This window comes from Lynx canadensis, chromosome F1 (genome assembly GCF_007474595.2).
Source record: "Lynx canadensis isolate LIC74 chromosome F1, mLynCan4.pri.v2, whole genome shotgun sequence".
NCBI classification, from domain to species: Eukaryota; Metazoa; Chordata; class Mammalia; order Carnivora; family Felidae; genus Lynx; species Lynx canadensis.
Window position 1 is genome coordinate 65,407,089 of NC_044319.2, and position 22,221 is coordinate 65,429,309.

The 22,221-nt window shown below is 45.8% G+C and overlaps 1 protein-coding gene across 1 annotated transcript in view; it reads left to right on the forward strand.

Moving 5' to 3' along the window:
* The first annotated feature begins 7,298 nt into the window (after positions 1-7,298).
* The window catches only part of SPTA1 (spectrin alpha, erythrocytic 1), a 64,277-nt gene continuing 49,354 nt past the window's right edge, over positions 7,299-22,221 (forward strand). The window contains exons 1-11 of the mRNA XM_030302491.1: positions 7,299-7,545; positions 8,536-8,775; positions 10,561-10,686; positions 12,642-12,782; positions 13,501-13,647; positions 15,694-15,827; positions 16,380-16,524; positions 18,684-18,838; positions 19,784-19,919; positions 20,020-20,121; positions 21,632-21,769. Of these exons, the coding sequence (XP_030158351.1) occupies positions 8,539-8,775; positions 10,561-10,686; positions 12,642-12,782; positions 13,501-13,647; positions 15,694-15,827; positions 16,380-16,524; positions 18,684-18,838; positions 19,784-19,919; positions 20,020-20,121; positions 21,632-21,769 (1,461 nt within the window). The 5' untranslated portion in view covers positions 7,299-7,545; positions 8,536-8,538. The remainder of the gene's footprint in view (positions 7,546-8,535; positions 8,776-10,560; positions 10,687-12,641; positions 12,783-13,500; positions 13,648-15,693; positions 15,828-16,379; positions 16,525-18,683; positions 18,839-19,783; positions 19,920-20,019; positions 20,122-21,631; positions 21,770-22,221) is intronic.

Sequence of the window (22,221 nt, forward strand, 5' to 3'; positions counted from 1 at the left end):
ATTGAAATAGTTCACCTATTTCTTCAAGAAACGTCTAAAAATTATCTACCATATGCAGGGGAGAGTGATGTGGGTTGGAATAATGCCGGGACGAGGCACATTCTCTGATGTCCGGAAGCTCACGGTCCGGGATCCGAGTTGAACAAATCCAAGGAGCTGAAATATTTACTTTGCTTTTCCTCATCCAGTAAGCAACCATTAAACTTCGTCCACATTAAAAAAAAAATCAGCATGCATAGGGTTAGCAAGGGTCTTCCGTAAGTGGTGGGACAGCATAGATTACTGTTATTAATTTACTGTTATTAATTATTACTGTAATTAATAAATTACTGTTATTAAAATATGGAGCTGGCTTCACATTTGTTCTCATCGTTTGCATGGTGGAGTTCAGCTGTGGGACTACTCCTTAATCACAAAACAAGGTAAGAATAAAAACCCGTTTGTTTTCAGGAGGATATTATTAAGGTGCCGGAGAATAGAACACAGGATGCTAATTCTCAGTAACTTTGTACTATTAGTCGCTACTGCAAATCTAACGACTTGCATCGTTTTGATACTTAACTTCTGCCTGCTCAGCCCATGCACCTTTGACCCGGTGCTGTGTCATTCTTGGAAAGCTGCTACAAGAAATCAGAGATGTTGTCCACACTGAAGAACAACAGAAACTGCTACAACCGATGATGAAAAAGAACCACACAGAGTTAGGGAAGGTCATCAAGAGGAGGGGACCCATGAGCTGGATCCCGGGGATGGGAGGTCCAAACCCCCTCCCCTGTCCTTGGAATGTGGGTTCCGTTGGCCCTTCCCCCTCTTGGAGGCCGGCCAAGGACCCAGATGCTCACAGCTGCTGGCCAGTATATGCAGCTGAACCCTGTTAATGCCTCACTATAAACTGCTAAGACCCTGGCGAGTGGGTACAGGAACCTGTAGCCGCCCAAGACAAGCCCGGTATGTAAGTTCCCTTTGCTTATTATACCCGCCACCTACGGACCTGGAGTGGCCCACCTCTTTCTGGGTCTCTCCTTGTCCTCCAAATATGGGGACTGGTCTCAGATTACACTTGCAGAACTCCCTGCAGTGGGGTGGGGGCTTGCAAACCAACACAGAGATGCTGTCGACTTTATCCTGAAAAGGTACTTGTCCTCCAACACTTGGAATCTTGGAAGAGGCTGCACTGAGCACGAAGGCCACCTGTCACCTCCCCCATCCTGGGCTGCCCCCAAAGGTTCAAACCGCGGCTGCTACTTCTGGGAATTGATCATACATAATTGCTAACCAACCTACCACCTTGTGGCCCGAGTTGAATGTTGGGATCGAATCTGAAGTATCTCCTGGGGCTTTGCTCCCATCTCGAGTCAGTGCTGGGGGCAAAGGGGAGGGCTCCACTTAGAGGGGACCTGCGTGCCTCCCTGCAGTGACCCTGCATCCACATTGCGAGGGTGAGCCACGAGCCCTCCTCCTGCTTCCCACCTCATCAGTGTGCTTATTAGAGTTTACTATGTTTATTATATATAATTACATACTGAAAAACCCTCATAAGTAATTCAGCATGTAATTTGAAGGTAATTATGTTCACTGTTAATGTTGTCCCGCATTTTTTTTAATTAAAAAAAAATTTTTTTAATGTTTACTTATTGAGACACAGGCAGAGACAGAGCGTGAGCAGGGGAGGGGCAGAGAGAGAGGGACACACAGAAACAGAAGCAGGCTCCAGGCTCCGAGCTGGAAGCCCAGAGCCCCATGCGGGGCTTGAACTCACAAACAGTGAGATCATGACCTGAGCTGAAGTCGGACGCTCAACCGACTGAGCCACCCAGAAGCCCCCCTCATTTTTTTTTTAATCTCAGACATCTCATCTGCATGAATTTACTGAACACTTCATTACTGACCAGTTCTTACACATGAGGCATTGATAGTTTCTGAACAAAAGAGTTTCCACTGAAGCCCTGGGGAGAGGCCTGTAAAGGCACAATAAAAAGAAGTAATAACAAAATTCATAGAATCATAGCAGAAGTAGTAACTAGGCGGGGAGCCTGGGTGGCTCAGTCGATTGAGAGTCTGACTCCGGCTCAGGTCATGACCTCACAGTCCATGAGTTCGAGCCCCGCTTCGGGCTCTGTGCTGACAGCTCAGAGCCTGGAGCCTGCTTCCGATTTTGTGTCTCCCTCTTTCTCTCTCTGCACCTCCCCAGCTCGTGCTCTGTCTCCCTCTGTCTCTCAAAAATAATAAACAAAAACGTTAAAAAAAAGGAAATAGAAACTATGCTTGCAGAATCAAGAAAAACTTCAAAGAGAAATCCTGTTTCTTCTGAGACGTGCAGAACCTTTACTGTTTCTTTATGTCTGTTTATTTACCTTTAGATCTCCATCCACATTTAATTTAGGAAAAGTTCTTGACACAAACCAAGGACAGACAAGGGACTGCTTTTAAGGAATACCTTGCTCTATCTCATCCCCAATAATGGTGGCATAGAACTTTCTCTGGGAGGAATGGAAGCTGCTTTCTAGGCAGTGTCCTCTCTTATTCCAAGTAAAACCAAGAGCTGACACACCCTGAATGTATTTGGGGTAAATGTCTTTTAAACATTGGTTCCGATTGAACTTTTGACACTTAGATAAAGTTATCTTTACTTATTCATTCATTCATTCTTTCTTTCTTTTAGAAAAGATTTATCAAGTGTCTATTGTCTATTAAATAAGGATTATTTCTTGCACCTCGAAGGTAGATATTTATCGCATGTCTTACCAGGGTGTGTCCTCTGGGTGGGAACATATGGGCAGTTCAAGAAATCAGAGCACCGCTTTTCTTTTGGAGTCTCTGGCTATCATCGCCTTTCTCTGAATGCCCCAGGTGGCTGACTCTCGCCTCCGTTCACATGACACTGGCAATGAGGAGGTTCATCTCTGGACCAGATTTTGGAAAGACCATAAAGCGGTACTAAGTTTTCTCCAAAGTCACCTCAAAAGTAGCTCTGACATTCTTTTCACTGAAATTCCTCTGAACCCTTCGACGCCAACTGATCAGAGTGCCGCATTATCTTTTAATTTGTTTCAGAAACGGGGAAGAGAGGCCATAATGGAAAACTTTGACGTAGACATGAAACTTCCCTTTCAGTGACCGATTTACAAACGTCCCCGTTCAAGTGGCTTATATGTGCAATTACGAACTATGCTTACGTCTTTTTGTAGAAAATCCAGCGTTACTGACATCACTTTGCTGTAGCACATGTATTTTGCATGCAGACAGCTCTCAGTGCAGGACCGTTAGCACAATCTTACACACGCAGTGTGAAAGTGCGGCCTCTGGTTTGTAAACTCCTCGAGAGCAGGCATCTTGCTTCGGTCACCTCTATGTTCCCTCTGCCTGTTAGAACTCTGTGTCCATGAAAAGGCTCAATAATAGTTTGCTGAAAGTGTAAAGGGTTTTTTTTTTTTTTTATTTCTTTAAATGTTTATTCATTTTTGAGGGGAGGGGGCAGAGAGACAGAGGGAGACACCGAATCCGAAGCAGATTCCAGGCTCTGAGCTGTCAGCACAGAGCCCGACGCGGGGCTCGAACCCATGAACTGTGAGATCGTGACCTGAGCCGGTCAGATGCTTAACTGACGGGGCCACCCAGGCACCCCTGAAAGTGTAAAGTTTTAGAAGAGAGATAGTCTATGCTTCTTGACAAATTAGACGTTATAAAAAAGTTAAGGTATAGAAAAAACTCAGACGGTTCCCACACTCTCCAGGGTACGCCAGGGGCGGGCAAGTAATGGGTAAAGGCAAGGTATGTGATATATACACATACAGCAGTTTTTAAAGAATGAAATGAAGCCATGTCACAGATAGTCCACTAAAATTTCTATGACTGGCATATATTTAGATGCTAAATAGAACTTTCACTGATATCATGGGGGCTCTAGTCCGTTAAATATAAGAACTAAACTTCATAGTTTAATCAGGGCTGTGAAGGAAATAATATGTTCAGTCTTGGCACTTGGCTCCTACTTCCCTTTATTTTAATGAGAAATAATATTTTTTAGTTGAGCTCTTCTTTGCCCCGAGTGGGGCCATGACACTGAACCTGCTATCTTTACAAGGTTTATGAGGACTTAGGTTTATACAGTTTCCTTTAATGCTGCTGTACTCAAAGAAAATTATTAGTGGCTGGGAACATCAACCAGCTTTATGCAAGACTTTTAAATGATGCATCGCAAATCATCCTTGAAAAGATAAGCCCTTAGCTTTATGAGGGATTATCCCACAGCCGATCCCTGCCCTTTATATTCTGATTTTCAGAATTAATGATTCAGAATAAAATGTATGACCTGTAACTGAAACATAAAGTGAGTCATATAACAACACCCTGAAACAGGTAGGTTAGTCATGACTGTCCCCATTATATACTTAACAAAATTTAAGCGAATTTCCTATGCTCATCAGGTTATTAAGTGGAAGAATCAAGCTTTCAAGTTAGATGTTTCAGTTTGAGATCCAAGGGTTTTGCCATTATCCCAAAGTTTCCTTCCTGCCTCAATCACATGGTTCATTGCAGAAAGCGCATGTCATGGGTTTTATTTTTCCTTATTCCTTGCAGGGATACCAAGTAAAAAATAATAATAATAAAATACACAAGGGAGGGCGAGAGAAGACTGTAGTAGGGGGGGAAAGAATTATATTTCTTTTATTGTAGGATTGCAAACTTGGATAATATATATCCCAAATAACTTTAGAGGATAGGCAGTGATAACAATTAGCGTGGGGACAGTTAACTGCAAAGAGATCGTTTTATGTTTTTAAATTATACTATCTAATATTCTAACCCCTAGAAGAGACAAAAAAAAAAAAGTAGAGACGTTTTAAAATGAGAACTAATTCTGGAAAAACAAAAAAAAATAATAAAAATGTTTAAAAAATAAACTAATAATGACCTTTATCCCATGGAAGAAAAGGTTACACTAAAAGTAACATAGTTTTCCTTGTTGGTAGATGAGCTGAGAAAGTGGGACTCCAGAAAATCCACAGTCAACACGATAGGGGTGTTCGTGCTGCGGCTTGGGGCTGCTTCAGACTTTGGGGCGTGGAGCACCTCTGGGAGTTCAGGGCCCAGGAAAAGATCTGATAGCCAAAGGGGGCCCCGGGGAAGCTGGGCAGGGCTGATTAACCGCCGTGTGGAGTATAGATCTGCCCAGAGCCGATACCCACGACCCATGCAAGGGCCCTGCCAATCACCCCCGCCCTTGTACCACTGAACGTGAGACTCGTCTCTGATGAAGCTGTCGGGGACACCCTCCGCCTTCATCTGCAGCCGCTCAGCCCTCGCTCACATACAGAGCAACACGCGATTTTAAAGACAGTACACGATTCTAAACCTCCACTCTATTCGTGTTCTTTACCTGAGTGTCTGGAATCAGAGTCTATCTATCATCAGAGCCGATGAGCATTCTTGGAAAACTATGAAAGTGGCAAGAGGGCTCAGGGCTCCAAGGGTGAAGCCACCAGGATCTGAGATATTCTTGTCATGACTCTCCATCCATCCCAAGGGCACCCAACAAGGGTGGCGCTCTGGGACAGCAGTGGCTCCGTCAACCTGGAGGGCCTGAGAAGATGGGCTGGGGAGGGACATAGCTGGTAGCTGCCACACGGGCAGCCAGACTGCTGACAGAGAAGCTTGCACCAGGAGCCCTCCTGGATGCCATGGTGGAAAAGTCACACAACGCTGGGTTTTGATGCATAAAACTTCTTTCCTGACCCTTGTGCATTTGCACATCTCTACCTGCTCTCAAGGCTATTGTTCTCACCCACTTTTATTTCATTATTTCATGGTGACCAGTCGTGCTGATGGGGCCCTGTTGTTTCCTTGGTCCCAAGGTTTTCACGTGGTTGTCGCCGGGAAGATTCTGGAATGGGACAACCAGCAATGTTGATGGATTAAGAGGAGCTTGGCTAGAACAGATGGAGGGCAGGGTGGCATAACGGTGTTCCTCATGGGGACTTGACTCTTTGTTTACACGCACCCAAACTGAAAGCCATGGGATGGGATCCCTCTCAGACACCACCTCTGTTCTCATATAAAAATGGGGATGATAATCCCTGCTTCCCAGAATCCTCTAAAGATTGGAAGTCAATGTGAATTGATCATGCCAACATATAAATTATATGTACCTGAAGATAGGATAATTGATGGTGGTCCTTACATCTTAGATAAAAGTTTTTAAACGTCCTGTCCACCTCAACTCCAGTCACAGGTTCCTTGGTGCATGTGATATAACACATCCACTAAGATTTGTGTTGCTGCGTTGAATACCCTGTTTGATTTGAATAGAATGAAACTGTACGGAAAAGAAGAGAATTTGAAGCTCTCTCAGTTGTTTTGGGTGAAGAAGAGGGAAGAGGGAAATCAGAGGTATAGAACCTTGTTCTACCTTAATAGACTATGAACGCTTGGTTACTCAAGGTGGATCCAACCTGGAATGAAGTGTGGGTCACATACTTGGCTTGGGCAGTCCCCTGCTTTGTAGGAGGATCTGAAAACATCCCGGTATTTTCTCTTTGTTTGATTCATTTTTGTAACGTGGCCAAAAAGGACTATGCCTTTGGAGAACTGTTTCTGCTTCCTTTACACTCCATTAAAAACAATTCATAAAACAGGATGACTTTTATCCCACATTTTAGAACTCTGTCCCATTCTCAGATATTTTATTCATTTGTCAAATGAGGTATGCTCATTTTTGCTTCATGAAATACGAATAAACACACACATATCTTCCTTCCTCCATCCCTTCGATTTAAATGGTTAAGGGAACGGCTGAATGAGATTTTTAAAAACCCAGCCTGGAAGACCAGGAATACAATTTTCTTCCTATTTTCACAAAGGCTCTACGGCAAGAATTAGCATATCTTACTGATTTCAGGGCTGTTAAAAATCTGCTTCTGTGTTTTCATGAAGTGGTTGAGTTGTATTTCCTAGAGATGGGTTGGAACAAGAACCTATGTGTGCCCCCAAGTTCTTTTAATTCTGCAGAGTCCAGAGAGCGGATGACCCAGAATTCCTTCATGATTTGCCATTCGCAGACATAGCATCTAAGACGAGTCAAAGAAACAACACAGAATTATAACACGGCTTCTTTATCTTACGTCTATCTGTAATGGCTTTTGCTTTCTAACTTTTCATTTAAAGAAAAAACCTTCCTTTTATTTCCTATGAAATAGGAAATAGTTCCTCCTGAGAAACTTTTAGAGCTACATACAGTCTCTGAACCGCTGAGTCACCCAGCGACTGCCCAAGTTAACAGCTGCCTCTGCTGAACGTGTCTCCTGCCTTCTGAAGATAACAGAGACTCTAGCTGGCGGGAGTCTGGGCCCAGGGCTTTTCTTTTCTTTCTTTTTTTTTCTTTTTGACTCTTCCACGTGTGTACCATTTCTTTCATTTTTATCGGAAGAAGACTAAACAATTCCATGTGAATTCTCTCTCTCTCTCTATTCCTCTCTCTTCTGGAAACATCTTGTCTTGCCAGGTTCTTGACCTTTACGAAAAGTGAAACGCTTTCCAAAGGAAACCGTGAGTATGGAATTCTTTATGGCACAGTTTGTCATTGATATAATGAGGAAAGCAGTCTCGTTTGACCTTTCTGTACCGTCTTGGACAGAATCTGTAAGCATTGTTTCTTGGCTTTTAAGAAGTAGAGAAGATTGATTTTGACTCTCTTCTTGTGAGTATCCCGTTTTAAACCACAACCTTAAGCTTGTGGCTTTATAGCATGAAAATCTAGCGATGACCCATTTACACGGGTCCGTATATAGAACAAGTAGAGAACTTGGAGGAAAATAGTACACAAGAAAGATCTGGGTCTGTAGAGAATGAGTTGATTCTGTAGCCCAAGTAGTAAAAGCGATATACAGAGTAGCAATTATATTTCAGAGGAAGATTAAAATTTGAACTTGATATTCAGTGTCCTGGCGGAGGTAAGCTAGGGGAAACTGTGCCCACATCCAGATGAATGAAGGTAATCCTCTGGAGATTTTTCAAGTTATTGCCCTAAACAGGTTGGTGCCACTTATGGTGTTTAACAGTATAACCTTTTATGTTGTGGAAGCCAATTACTGAGATGCTAATAATTTGAAATGTATGATAATTGGATAAAAGATGTGCTGAACTTTTTGTTTGTAGTGTTTGTAAATATAAAGCAAATAAAAAAGTGGAGAAGATTAATTTTGACTTAATTTGTATACAGAATGTATATATTATATATCCTAATTAATTTATATATATATATATATTTATATTTATATATATATCTTAATTTATAGAATGTAATAGATGTTGGCACACATTTATGTGAAAAGTTGGAAGAATGTCTTGAGTGCTAAAGAATTATTAGCCAAAAGGGTAGCTAGATAAGGTTGAAATTATGTAGATACACTGGACCCCTAATAACAACAGGCTTCAAGACATCTGAATCTAAGTCCCACATGAGTAAAGGCCTTGGTACATACAAAAGGGACATCATAGAGATTTGAGCACCAGTAAGAGAAGATTTTTAACTTTCAGGCTATGGAGACTAGTGGCCCAAAGGTGCTGGAAACTGCGGAGGCGATCCAGGAGAGACGTCGGGAGGTGCTGACTCGGTACCAGAGGTTCAAGGAGCTGGTTGCGGAGAGGGGTCAGAAGCTCGAAGAGTCCTATCATTACCAGGTTTTCAGACGGGATGCAGATGACCTAGAGAAGTGGGTCTTAGAGAAACTCAAGATTGCAGATGATAAGAGCTACGAAGATCTAACTAACATACAGGTACTCAGTTGTTTGACTTCCCCAGAGCAGACCCTGAGATCTCCAGGGAGGGTAACATTCTTGTAATGTAAGTGCCTAGTTAGTTAACTGTCAGGCGATAATGTCACAGAAAGATCAGACTACCCATTAGGGACCATAATTCTATTTCTAAATGGCCCGTGTCTTTCACTTCTCAAGCCTCAGTGCCTTATTTACAAGCGAAACTCGCTCTATGAATGTATTCTTTTTTTTAAGTTCATTTATTTATTTTTGAGAGAGAGACAGAGAGAGAGAGAGAATGGGAGGGTCAGAGACAGAGGGAGAGAGAGAGAATCCCAAGCGGGCTCTGCCCTGTCAGCTCAGAGCCCAATGTAGTGCTCGAACTCACAAACCATGAGATCATGACCTGAGCTGAAACCAGGAGTTGGGCACTTAACTGATGAGCCACCCAGGCGCCCCTCTATGAATGTATTCTGAATCTGAAATTAAGCCATGAGCAAAACAGTGACTGAGAGTTCAAAGAATTTATGACACACTCTGTGATTTTAATATTTTGAGGTGAAGAAACGTCAGTGCCTCAGAATCAGTTGCCCTCCACCCTGCTCAGAAGGATAGGAGCAGAGTGGAATTTTTCCTGGGTTTCTCCCAAGGGGCTATCCATGCCCTTCATAAGTCCACTTGACAGGTGTCAGGAGGAGAGCTTTGGTGGAAGCTCCTCTCCTCCTTGTCCTACAGCATGTGACAGAGTCACGACCAGGAGAAAAGTTAACCTACCTAAAAAGGGTACTTGAGGGGCGCCTGGGTGGCGCAGTCGGTTAAGCATCCGACTTCAGCCAGGTCACGATCTCGCGGTCCATGAGTTCGAGCCCCGCATCAGGCTCTGGGCTGATGGCTCAGAGCCTGGAGCCTGTTTCCCATTCTGTGTCTCCCTCTCTCTCTGCCCCTCCCCCGTTCATGCTCTGTCTCTCTCTGTCCCAAAAATAAAAATAAACGTTGAAAAAAAAAAAAGGGTACTTGATGTTGGAGAGGAAGCACTGGGTCAAGAACAAAGTGATATGGATTAAGTGCATCCATTTATATAGGCCAATAACAGCATAATCTGAGAAGCAAAAACATCTCAATCACAAAAAAGCCATTATTGTAATAATCACTTTCCTCATTGCGTTCAACTTTCCATAGCACTTACTTCCTCTTTTCTGAAGAGGAACAAATGTGGGGCATCTTCTCATCCCCACCGATGGCGATGGAGGGTATTTACTGGAAACTCCCCAAAGGCGATGGGAACAGGACAAAACATTTCTCTGTGGCCCTTGACTTTGAGCCTGGGGGGGCCAGGAGTGACCATTTCTTGTAAGATGTGACTCCTCCAGCCCTGAGCACGGGTTACCACTTAATCTAGGTTGTGAAGCAAGTAGTTCCGCCCGAAAGTAAAAAAAGGAACAGAAGAACATTTTTAGGACCCAGGGACGCTAGGCTTCATTAGCCATGTCCTCTGATTTCTTTTTTTTTTTTAAGTATACCCATACTTTGTTTTATTTTTACTTTTAAAGTTTTAATTCACTTTTTATTTTTTACAAGTTTTTATTTTGTTTTATTTATTTTTTTAAATATGAAATTTACCGCCAAATTGGTTTCCAGACAACACCCAGTGCTCATCCCCGCAGGTGCCCTCCTCCATGCCCCTCACCCACTTTCCCCTCCCCCCACCCCCCCATCAACCTCCAGTTTATTCTCAGGTTTCAAGAGTCTCTTACGGTTTGCCTCCTTCTGTCTCCGTAACCTTGTCCTCTGATTCCTAAACTTCAGGGCAAGTATCGGAAGCATGAATCTTTGGAAGCAGAAGTGCAAGCAAAGTCCAGGGTCATTCCTGAGCTGGAAGAGATCAGGGAAACCCGGTTTGCCGAGGGGCATTTTGCCCATGAGGACACCAAGGTAACTATACGACATGACTCTGGAAGAGACGAGTCCAACTTTTTATTACGTTATCAGAGTTTTCATTGATTATGCCAGGTATGCAGCTAGATGCAGCTGGCTTGGAACCGGGGTTCCTGCCTCTGATCTTCTAGTGGGGTGGGGCAGGAAAAACGACGGGACGTCCTCCTGTTCCTGGGGTGGGAAAAGAGCTATGACACGAAAGCTATCCTGGGGTAGCATCACGCTCCTCCTTGAGCACCGCAGGATAACTTCGCTGAAGATCAAGTCCTTTTCAACCCAGTTCCACGTGTCCCAGATGACTTGGCCTTCCCAAATGTCACCTCATTTTTTTTTCATTTTTTTTTAATTTTTCTTTTTTTACAGAGACAGGGTGTGAGTGGGGGAGGGACAAAGGGACAGAGAGAGAATCCCAAGCAGGCTCCATGCTCGTTGTGGAGCCCGACGCGGGGCTGGATCCCATGACCCTGGGATCATGACCTGAGCCAAAATCAAGAGTCAGACGTTCAACCAACTGAGCCATCCGGGGGCCCCTCCCAAATGTCATTTCTGATTATTTCTTCTGACCTCAGGGTCCATGTTCCTTAGACTCTTCAAACAAGGGATGTTCTGCCATTTGAATCTTCTCTGAAATACCTGTCTGTCTGTGATGCCTCCTTCTCTTCACAGCCCACATGCTGTGACTACTATCGTAGTTCTGTACATCTGCTCCCCAAATCCCGTCTTCAGAAAGTCCTCCCTGAACACTGAGGACTGAAGACCATCACCCCTTTGGAATCCATTACTAACGGATCAACTCTTTTCTGACTTCATTCACACACTCTTCCAACATGCTTGTGTTGATAAAGTCACTTCAGGATCTCTTCTGCATGAGTGAGATCTTTCTTTCTTCCTTCCTTCCTTCCTTCCTTCCTTCCTTCCTTCCTTTCTTTCTTTCTTTCTTTTTTCTTTTTTTCACTGAGTTTTTTTGTTTTGTTTTGTTTTGGAAGCGTCAGCCCAGATTTACGTTACATATTTAAAAATTGGGTCTAGTCTTTCCACATTTGGCATACAAATTCTGGTCCATTTTACTGTCAACAAAATATGGTCAGACAACACAGACTTTAACCAGAAGAGAACCTTATTGGAAAGAAGAGTCTGTAACAAGAAAAATCTCAAAACGTACCTATTGGTGTACAATTGAAATCATTTTTGTGTCATTCCCAGCTTTGTGTGCCACAGATCCCCTACATCAATTACAATATTTGAGCCACGTTCGAAACCTTTTCACAACTATCAGACTCACCATGCTCCATCAGACTGCACCGCTATGGGATTCGGAGAGAAGTGTGGTCTGTGTGCTACCTTATGCCGTGGACCAGTTGGAAAATATAAGATTCTTGAGGACATAACACAGACGATACCTTCAGTTTTTCAAGTTATGTAATACATGATCTTCTAAGCTAACCTGGCGTCAAAGCCTTCGACTGCATAGTCCAAAAATTCTCTTATGGTTTTGGTGCCACGAATTTCCACTACAAGTTAGCAAAACTGTAACTCTCACTCCTTCTGGCAAACAGTTCGTGCTAAGTTTCTTCTACGACTTGGCCAGTACTTAGAACGCCCTCTGCCTATCATGGACCTTTCCAAATCCTATCTGTTCCTCAAGGTTCAGTTCACATGAGCACTCTTCCATGAATCTTTGTGGCCTCCTGTCTTGTGGTCGGCAATCGTTTCATCCTGTAAAACCTCAAAGCACGTTTACATTTTTTTCTCTCGTGGCAGATCACATCCGGCCTGGTTTAGCAGCACATCCCGTGCATGTCGATTTCCTCCTGTAAATGTTTGGTGGAGCCGTTAATGCACGGGCGGATGACATTTTTATCCAGCCCCCCTGCCCCCCGGTGGAGTGTGCACCTGCCCCAGCTGCCCTAGGCAGGTGCGGTGTCTGAGCGGTTTTGCCTCTCTTCCCAAAGGCCCATCTGGAACAGCTGCGCACGCTGTGGGACCTCCTTCTGGAGCTGACCCGGGAGAGGGGCGCCCTGTTGCTGCGGGCCCTGCGTCTACAGCAGTACCTGCAGGAGTGCGCCGACACCTTGGAGTGGATCGGAGACAAGGTGGGGACCACGCAGGACACAGAGGACTTCCCGTTCGCGTCCCAGGCACCCCGCGGCAGTTGAACGCAGGCTATTTGTAAACCAGTCTGGGTGCCTGTTCCTGGACCCTGTTCCCGGAAAGTAGGAATTTTGGCAGAGATGTGGGGGAGACCACTGACATTACAATGTGGGGAGAAAGTGCTCCCGGCCTGTCCCCGGCTACTTTCCGTGCCCCTCGGCTCCTTCTCCTGAATTTTTGCTCTGACTCTGGGTCCAGGCTGGCGGTGTTGCTTGCTCCCTCCCTAAGGGCTGCCTCTCAGTACCTGTAACTATTTTTCTAGACACTGAAAGAATGATCCCGTAGTTAGGGCTGAAGATAACAAGTAAGCAAGAAAGTGCATAGTGCAGCCCTTTTGCGGATACTCAGTGTGTTGACCTGAGTAGAACCAGGATGAATTTATTTCTTATGTTCCAAAGTACAAAGGGTGCTTCCGGGAGCCTTGGCCAACCACGTCCCTGGTCTTTCTGGAAGATTACCTCAAAGAGTGCCATGCCCTGGGCCAGAGTGCTCCCTCCGGACACCCGCTCCTGCTTCTGGCTCTTTCCTCAAGGTCTCTCCCAAGCCCCACCAGCCCCTCTTTCTGAGATTTCCGGGGAGTGTGGGCAATGGTTTGAGGCATTTGAACTGCAGGAATTCTGAACGTTTGCCAGTGACTCAACAGACTTTCCTGGTCCACAGGAGGCTATAGTGACGTCAGCAGAGCTGGGTGAGGACTGGGAACGCACAGAGGTCCTGCATAAGAAGTTTGAGGAGTTCCAGGCGGACCTGGAAACTCAGAAAAGAAAATTGGATGGAATGAACCAGTATGCCAACCAGTGTGCCGAGGTGAGATGGGGAGCAGAGGGTCAATGCAGGGAAGGGCTCCTGATAGCCAAAGCCTTCCGCCATCAGCAGGTGGGACGTGAGGGACACGGGCATCGGGAGAAAACAAGGCTGCATGTCCTTGTCGTAACAGGTCCGGGGCAACTTCCTCTCCTGTCCGGGCCCATCCCTTGCCAGTCTGTGCAAATAGAGGCGTGACTGGGAGGGAGAGCGTATGTGTTCACACCTGTGGGTGTGCCTGTGCAGATGCGCGGAGGAATGAGACCCGCAACCGGGTAACTCCTGTGCGGAACACCAGTCGGTCAACCACTCAGTTTTATGCAGCACTCTTTTCATGGAGAAGAACCCGAATAAAGCAGCAAAGAATGTGAAATAATGGTGGGCTACTGTAATATGGACGATGTCATTATACATGATGTTTGTGGGTGGGGGAAGGAGAAGAGAGGCAGATTTACCTTCCTTTACTTAAGAAAATGTTTAAATAAGCTTTCAATATCTGAGCAGGCAAACAATTCGGTGTGGGGCTACATAACTGTAGGATGTGCCAAGAAAACCGGGAAGACAGCCTGGTTTTATTTGTATATAAAGGAAATTTTATGTGGATGTAAAGGAAATTTTATGTGGTTATAAAGGAATTCGAAACTCCAAGCGTTGGCTATTGTGCTTTTCCATATGGTCTCATCCTCACTGCATCTCCAGAACGGCAACGATCTTTCTGTACTAACAGAACCGAGATTTCAGGACGAACGGGTACCTGAGGGGGGAAAGTAACTGACTCTCCGTTTTTTCCCAGGCCGCGTTTCCAACAGTCTCTAAATTTTCTCTTTCCGCCACCTTTGTCCTGTTGTGGAAGTTGTTTAGTTATTCGGTGCTGTCTCACAAACCGTCACAAAACTGAAAACAACAAACGTGTTACTTCTTCCGGATTCAGTGGTTCAGCTGTTCCACTAGACAATGCTCCTGGTCCCCCCTGGGTTTCTTAAGTGGCTACAGTTATTTGGTGGCTTAGTCGGGGCGGAGGGTCCAAAACGGCCTTGCCCCCACGTCTGCGGCCTTGGCGAGGATAACGAGGGGTTTCTCCACACGGTCTTTCATGTTTATGTGTCAGCATTCCAAAGGTTAGAACAGAAGCTGAAAGTACAGAAGTTCGTATCATTTCTGGCACATTCTATGGTAAATGAGTCATAGGCCAACCCAGATCCAAAGCGTGAGGAAACGGACTTCACGTCTGGAAAGGAAGGCTTCCTGGTAAAATAGCATGGCCATTTATCTAACCTACCACGGGAAGGATCAACACAGCTTAGAGCGCGTCCTCTGCTCTTTTGCACCGGGACCCACACAGCGCCAAACAGAAAGGACCATCTATCCAGGAAGGAGAGGCTCGAAAATCCCGTCTGGAGCGGCTTCAGAATTGGGACTGGAAATGTGAAGAGACAGGGACAGGAGGAGCAGAAAGACAGACACGTGGGAACTACTCAAAAGTGCCAAGTGTCAACATAGGCTTACGCTGTTAACTTAACCTAGTATTCATTAATTTCAGTGCTTTAGATGCTTTGCAGCAATCCATGAAGTTTTTCTCCAAAATTAAATGTGGATACATGTGCGTAGAATTCTGTATAATCTCTCAGTAGATTCTCGAAGGCGTCAGGACCCGAGAGGAGTTAAGAACCCCAGTAGCAGAGTGTTGGAAAATAAAGTCATATTTCACAGATGGGGCTTTTTCTTCCTTGGTTTTCAGGATTTTCCGGGGATTAGCAGGCACCAACAAGGTGGAATTCTGAAAATAACACCATGGCTGGGCAATGTGTGTTAATAGGGTGCCCCAGGGCTGCGAGTGAGAGAGACCGTATCTGGGCGCTTGGCCTCTGGATTTTGGCAATGTGGATCGGGTTAAAGCTAGGGCACAGGGCTAAGGTGAAGATTGGGATCTGGCCAAAAGGTCATTCTCCATGCCTGGCAAAGTACGAACTAGCATGAAATGAGAAATGTCAAATGATTTTTGGAATAATCTCAGCTTTGCCTCACTCCCGCACTGGTCCCCTCCCACAGGAGAAACATCCTGACCTGCCCTTGATTAAGCTAAAGCAGGATGAGGTGAACACCGCCTGGAAGCGTCTCCTCAGCCTGGCTGGGCAGCGACAGGAGACGCTGGCCAATGCTGCAGACCTCCAGCGATTCAAAAGGTACGAATCTGGCCCGCACGTTATGGGAAAGTCTACGACAGCGCCACATCTAATTGTGCCGGCCTCTGTCTGCTGCTGGCAATTACCGGCCAATCCCTCAAACCAAAGGAAATCATGTGCTTGCATTTAAGGCTGCAAGGGAGAGCGTAGTTAAGGCAGCTGTGACCCACCCCGTGGCCAAGCGTGTGATGACTGGAGCCTAAAGCTATAAAAGCGCAGGTAAATTAGTGATAGAAAGGCTGCAGAGGCAAGGAAAGCATATTACGAACTGGATGGGAGTGGAAGGTTGAGTTGGGAAGAAGAAAGACTCATGAAGAGCTGACCCAGATATGGGAAGTATATGCAGAGGCCCAATGACCAGGGAGATGCCCAGGCCCCTACATGTCAAAGGAAGCCATTAAAAGCAAGAACTCTTTGCATTACTCTTCGATAGTGAGTAGGAATTCCAGGTAATTGCTAGCCGAGTGGATCAGGGCGGTCTCTGCCGTGTGTGTTGTTTGCCCTGTAATTCCTGACATCTTCTTTGTTGGAGCTCATGTGGCTGTCTGGCAGGGATGTGACGGAGGCCGTCCAGTGGATCAAAGAGAAGGAGCCTCAACTCACCTCTGAGGACTATGGCAAAGATCTCATTAGCTCTGAGGCGCTGTTCCACAGTCACAAAGGTCTTGAGAGGAACCTTGCAGTCATGCAGGACAAGGTAAGCCACTGCTGGAAGAACGGCCAGCCTCCTGGGCTAGAAGAGGTATTTGCTGGCCATCTTGCCTCCAGAGGATGCAGTAAGTTCATTATTTCAATGAGGGAGAAATTCCTCGGCCCTGAATATTCTTCTTGTTCTAGTTCGTGACTTATACATGGCCATTGGATAGCCTTTAGTTTTCTTTAAAGATACACAGATTTTTATATAGTCTTGTGTTTTTTTGCAATGAATTTCGTGATTTAAAAACAAAAAAAAAAGCTACCTCCCACAATGGCCTCCTAATCTCACTCTGTACCTGCAGCCAGGGAATCTTTTCTTTGGTCAAAGAAAAAGCTCGTCAGTTCCAGCTCAATCTTGCTTGGTTTTTTTCCTGCACTCGGTAGATAAGGGAAGACATTTCTTCTTGCTCTTCTATAAGAAACTCAGAGACACCTAGGGCACGTTACTAGGTCTACCTTTGGGTTTTCTTCTCCTTTTTTAAAAATTTTATTTATTTAAATTCAAGTTAGTTAACATAGAGTATAGTCTTGGTTTTAGGGGTAGAATCCACTGGTTCATCACTTACATAGAACACCCAGTGCTCTTCCCAACAGGTGCCTTCCTCAATGCCCATCCCCCATTTAGCCCATCCCCCCACCCACCTCCCCTCCAGCAACCCTCAGGTTGTTCTCTGTATCGAAGGGTCTCTTATGGTTTGCCTCCCTCCCTGTTTTTGTCTTATTTTTCCTTCTTTTCCTCCACGTTCATCTGTTTTGTTTCTTAAGTTCCATATATGAGTGAAATCATATGATATTTGTCTTTCTCTGGCGGACTTGTTTTGTTTAGCATAGTATACTAGTCCCATCCACATTGCAAATGGCAAGCTTTCCTTCTTTTTGATTGCCGAGTAATACTCCATTGTTTATATATACCACACCTTCTTTATCCATTCTTCAGTCGATGTTTGGGCGCTTTCCATACTTCGGCTATTGTCAATAGCACTGCTGTAAACCTTGGGATGCATGTACCCCTTCAAATCAGCACCCCTGTATCCTTTGGATAAGTACCTAGTAGTGCAATTGCTGGGTTGCAAGGTAGTTCTACTCTTAACTTTTTGAGGAACCTCCATACCGTTTTCCAGAGTGGCTTCACCAGGTCGCATTCTCACCAACAGTGCAAAAGTGTTCCTCTTTCTCCACATCCTCTCCAACATCTATTGTTTCCCGCATTGTTAATGTTAGTCATTCTGACAGGTGGGAGGTGGTATCTCATTGGGGTTTTGATTTGTGTCTCCCTGATGATGAGTGATGTGGAGCATTTTTTCGTGTGTCGGTTGGCCATCTGGATGTCTTCTTTGGAGAAGTGTCCATTCATGTCTTCTGCCCCTTTCTTCGCTGGATTCTTTGTTTTTTGATAAGTTCTTTATAGATTTTGGGTACTAACCCTTTACCTGAAAGCTGGAAGACGCGGGTCCCTATCCCTAGAGGAATAGACATAGGCATGCCGGAACTTAGTACAAGCCCCTGCTCCAGACTGACTTCCATCTTTGCTTCTTCCCCCTCACAACATCACCCATAAGTTCAACCAACTCCATGGAGTATGCACAGCAGTCAGCCCACTGAAGGGCCCCGTGTGCTGTGCCCTGACCGTAGCTCTGTCCCTGGAGCAGTTTTGTATTTTGTCTTACTTTTTTCTCCGGATAACAAAATCTCAAATCCTAGACGACATCTGATGATAGTTGAATATAATGATTCCCACAACAATATTTATGGAAACAGTGTAGAGGGTGGTGAGTGACAGCCTGAGGTCTAAACCTTGCTCCTGGTACTTAGTCACTAAATGCCCTTGCACTAATAAATACCATCCCAGCTTTCGCATAAAAGGGGAATAAGAATAGTTTCTACCTCTGAGTACTATTTTCAAAAGACTGGAAAACAAGCAAACACGTGTGAAATGCTAAGCACCATAAGAAACAAACACGGTCAGTAAATTATTAATGCTGAAATAGCACGTCCGCATATTAACATAAAAGCCTCAGTGTACGTGTATTAAGTTATTAGTATTCATACGGCTGCTTTCTCGGATCTCTCCCGCCAAACTTTGTCAGGGAGAATCAGAGTGCTTGGATTTCCCACCGCATTTCTTTCTCATCCCCTTTCCCTCTTTCTTTTTCCCCAAAGGTAAAGGAGTTGAGTGCCAAAGCAGACAGGCTGATGCTTTCCCACCCTTCAGATGCATCTCAGATCCAACAAATGAAGGAGGAGCTGGTCTCCAACTGGGAGCACATCCGCGCCTTGGCGGCCAGCAGATATGAGAAGCTGCAGGCTTCTTATTGGTGGGAACCCCCTCCTCCCTCTTGCTCTCTCTCTATAGGGTTCGGGTGTAACGTCAAAAGCAGAAATTAAGAGTGAAAGCGAAGACATGAGGAGGGACCCAGCCCTCCCGCCTCCTCACTGGTCGAGGCAAAAAGAAGCTTCATTTGTTAAGAGGAGCCCTCTGCAGGTTGATGTGACGGTCAGAATGGCACCTCCACTCACTGCACCCCGTCCGTCTTCTTCCACTTGCACAGTTGTAGGATGCTAGGAAGCTGCCCGGGGACCCGGAAAAGCAGCTAAAGAAACACCAAAATCCTGGCCCCAGTTTAGGCACCGAAATAAACTTCCAGGCTGAAGGGCGTAAAAATAAATCTGGAATTATTTCCTGAATGCCGTGTGGGCTGGCTTGCCAAAAAGCCGGGTACCATTTCAGTAGTTAATGTTTATGGTTAATCATTAAAACCCCAGAAGACAGTGTTTATCCTACTTTTACGATCCCAAAGTAACTGGTGAGCATTTAAATGTTCGACTAAGTAACCATTTTCGTGGTTTTGTTTTTATGAATAGGGTCAAGGGTGAGCTAAGGTGCATGAGGGCTCCTAACCCCAGCTCTGCTTCCTGTTATTTACGTGTCAGGGCTTATACTTTGGCCTCGTTGGCCAAAGTGCTTTACTCCAGTTCAAGTGCTTCCGGGGTAGGTGCGACGTTGTGATGTTGGAGAAGCAGGGCCCCTGCGCCTCGTCACACAGCAATGCACCCGTCCGGGGAGTCTGCAGCCTGGAGTGAGGGACAGCCTGCACCATTAAAGGAACAGGCAGTGCATCAGGGCAGTGGGAGGGGGGCGGGGATAAGGGTGAGGAGCACGTTGGACATCTCAGCTCAACCCAACCCCAACTCCAGGCTCCCAAGTCCACTCACACCTACCTGGTTTCTCCTTCCGGCCCTTTACCTTAACTTCCCTGCAGGTATCAGCGCTTCTTATCTGACTACGAGGAGCTCTCAGGGTGGATGAAAGAGAAGTCTGCTCTGATCAATGCTGATGAGCTGCCCACAGATGTGGCTGGTGGGGAGGCCCTGCTGGACAGGCATGGGCAGCACAAGGTAGAGAAGAAGAGCCTCCCCAGGAGGAGGAAGAGGGAGGCGCCAAGCCCCCCAGAAGGTTTCTTGCTGAATTTTAAGACATTCCGTCTTGTGACCCTAGCACGAGATTGACTCTTATGATGACCGATTCCAATCTGCTGAGGAGACTGGTCGGGAACTGCTGGACCTCGGTCATGAAGCCTCTGATGAAGTTCTGGAGAAGGTAATCCAGTTTAACAGTGTGCGAAATTATGATACACATTTAGCCCCACTGAATCTCATGATAATATGACCATCTCCGAACAGGACGAGGGTAGAAGTCGTATCAACCTCTCAATATTGAGATGCTCCCTTCACATATTGCTTTAGCTGAAATGAGTCATCTGAAATTCTCAGGACGTGAGGCGTGCTTCCTCACCTCTGAGCCTTTATTTCCTGAACCTACCAAGTTTCATCGACCCGCCTTCTACCTAATTCAAAACCTCCATACCATCTTGCCTTGTCATACTTGTGCCGTTTTATCGCTTTTCCATACTCGCCTCTAGACTGTAAATTCTTTGAGGACACTACCTACGCATCTTTGGATTCCCTAAGGTGCCTGGCCCACGGCTGGCTTTCTTCTCCCCTCTCGACAACCTCAAATCGCACTGATTTTTCTATACCTTTGTTTCTCAAATCTACATTAAATAACAGGAAAGCTTTACACAGTCTGAATCCCACCCGCTGAATAATCAGGTTTGCCATGATCGTCTCCTCCTGAATCGCAAGGACTCACCTCATCCCCCTGACCCCTGAGAGATTTTGCTTCAGACGCAGAGTCACCGAAACTCCTTGGGATGATAAATAAAATAAGATTTGCAGCCTCTTTGCCTTTCATCCGATTCCAATCACAGCCTCCAGTGCTGGGGGTGGGTGAGGTTGAGATGGCCATAGTTTGAATTCACCCCGAGCTCTCTGGGAAAAATAAAAAATAGGGATTTTTGTTTTTTAAACAATTTTCTGCCAAAGGAAACCGAGATCCCTGCAAATGCACCTGTTATCCTGGGAGCCTGAGAAATCTGTGCTGCCTTTTTGCTGGACTTAGCACGGCAGCATTGCCAATAGACTGGGATTCCTTGGGCAGACGTGTGAGCAGGAGGAAAAGGCTCGTATGGGTTTGAGAATGTCACCTTTCTCTTTCCTTGGGGGTTCTTATTGGCTTTCAGAAGGGAATGCAAACTTCTCAGAACGATCATTTACGTGCTGTATAAACGTCACCTTCCTCCAGCGTCCACCTTCTTTAGACACTGCACTTTGCTCTGGGGCACTTGTATTATCTAACAATCACTTGGAGTGATGATGCTGTCATGGTGTGCCCTCCTATGATCCCGGTCCCCATCCCCGTGCCCTCCTATGATCCCGGTCCCCATCCCTGTGTCCTCCTATGATCCCAGTCCCCATCCCCGTGCCCTCCTATGATCCCGGTCCCCATCCCCACCCTTTAAATCCCTGTTCGGTGCAACACCTGCCACACTCTACTCCCCGCTTCTTCCCATCGGAATTCATCTCTTCTTCATTTCTACGTATTAAGCGTATCGTTGTGCCTCTGTTGTGGCCTTTACCCTCATCTCCCTGCCACGTTGTTCACCTAGACATTGATGTCTTCAGAGAAAAGCCCGCTTCTTGTTCATTTGTGTGTCCTTCCGAAGGCCTGGCATTGACTGGGCGCTCACGTTGTCTCCTCCTTTCCAAAGATGACCATACTCGCCAACGACTGGGCTGCCCTGCGAGGGCTGTGGAACCAGCGGAAGCATCAGTACGAACAGTGCTTGTACTTGCACCTCTTCTATCGTGACAGTGAGCAGGTGGACAGCTGGATGAGCAGACAGGAGGTAACGGGAGGGGACCCTTTACCACGGGACTGCCATCGGTACCCTCACAGCTGCTGCTGAGGGCTGGGGCTTCTCCTAGGACCTGGAGGGTGATCCATGGGGAGAAGAAGAGAGCAGCCCTTTCCATGAGGCTCTTAGAATTCCCTCATGAACAGAAGCCTAGAAAAATACCTAAATACACAGCAGAGGGGCTTTAACCGCAAGCCAACAGGAGGCCAAATGCATATCAAATTGCTAAGCGATCAGGGATAGAAAGTTGTGATGAGTCAGGGTTAAGCAGAGATGTCCTGAAGGAGGTGAGGGGTCCTCTTGAGGCAGCGCTGGGGGCTCAGAATGGTGCCTGGATTGGCCGGGCGGATTCTATGTGGACAGACCCAGAGACAAAGGTGGTAAAGGTGTGCGGGAGGATTAGGAAGACATCTGAAGTTCCTGCTGTTTGAGGTTGGTCCCCA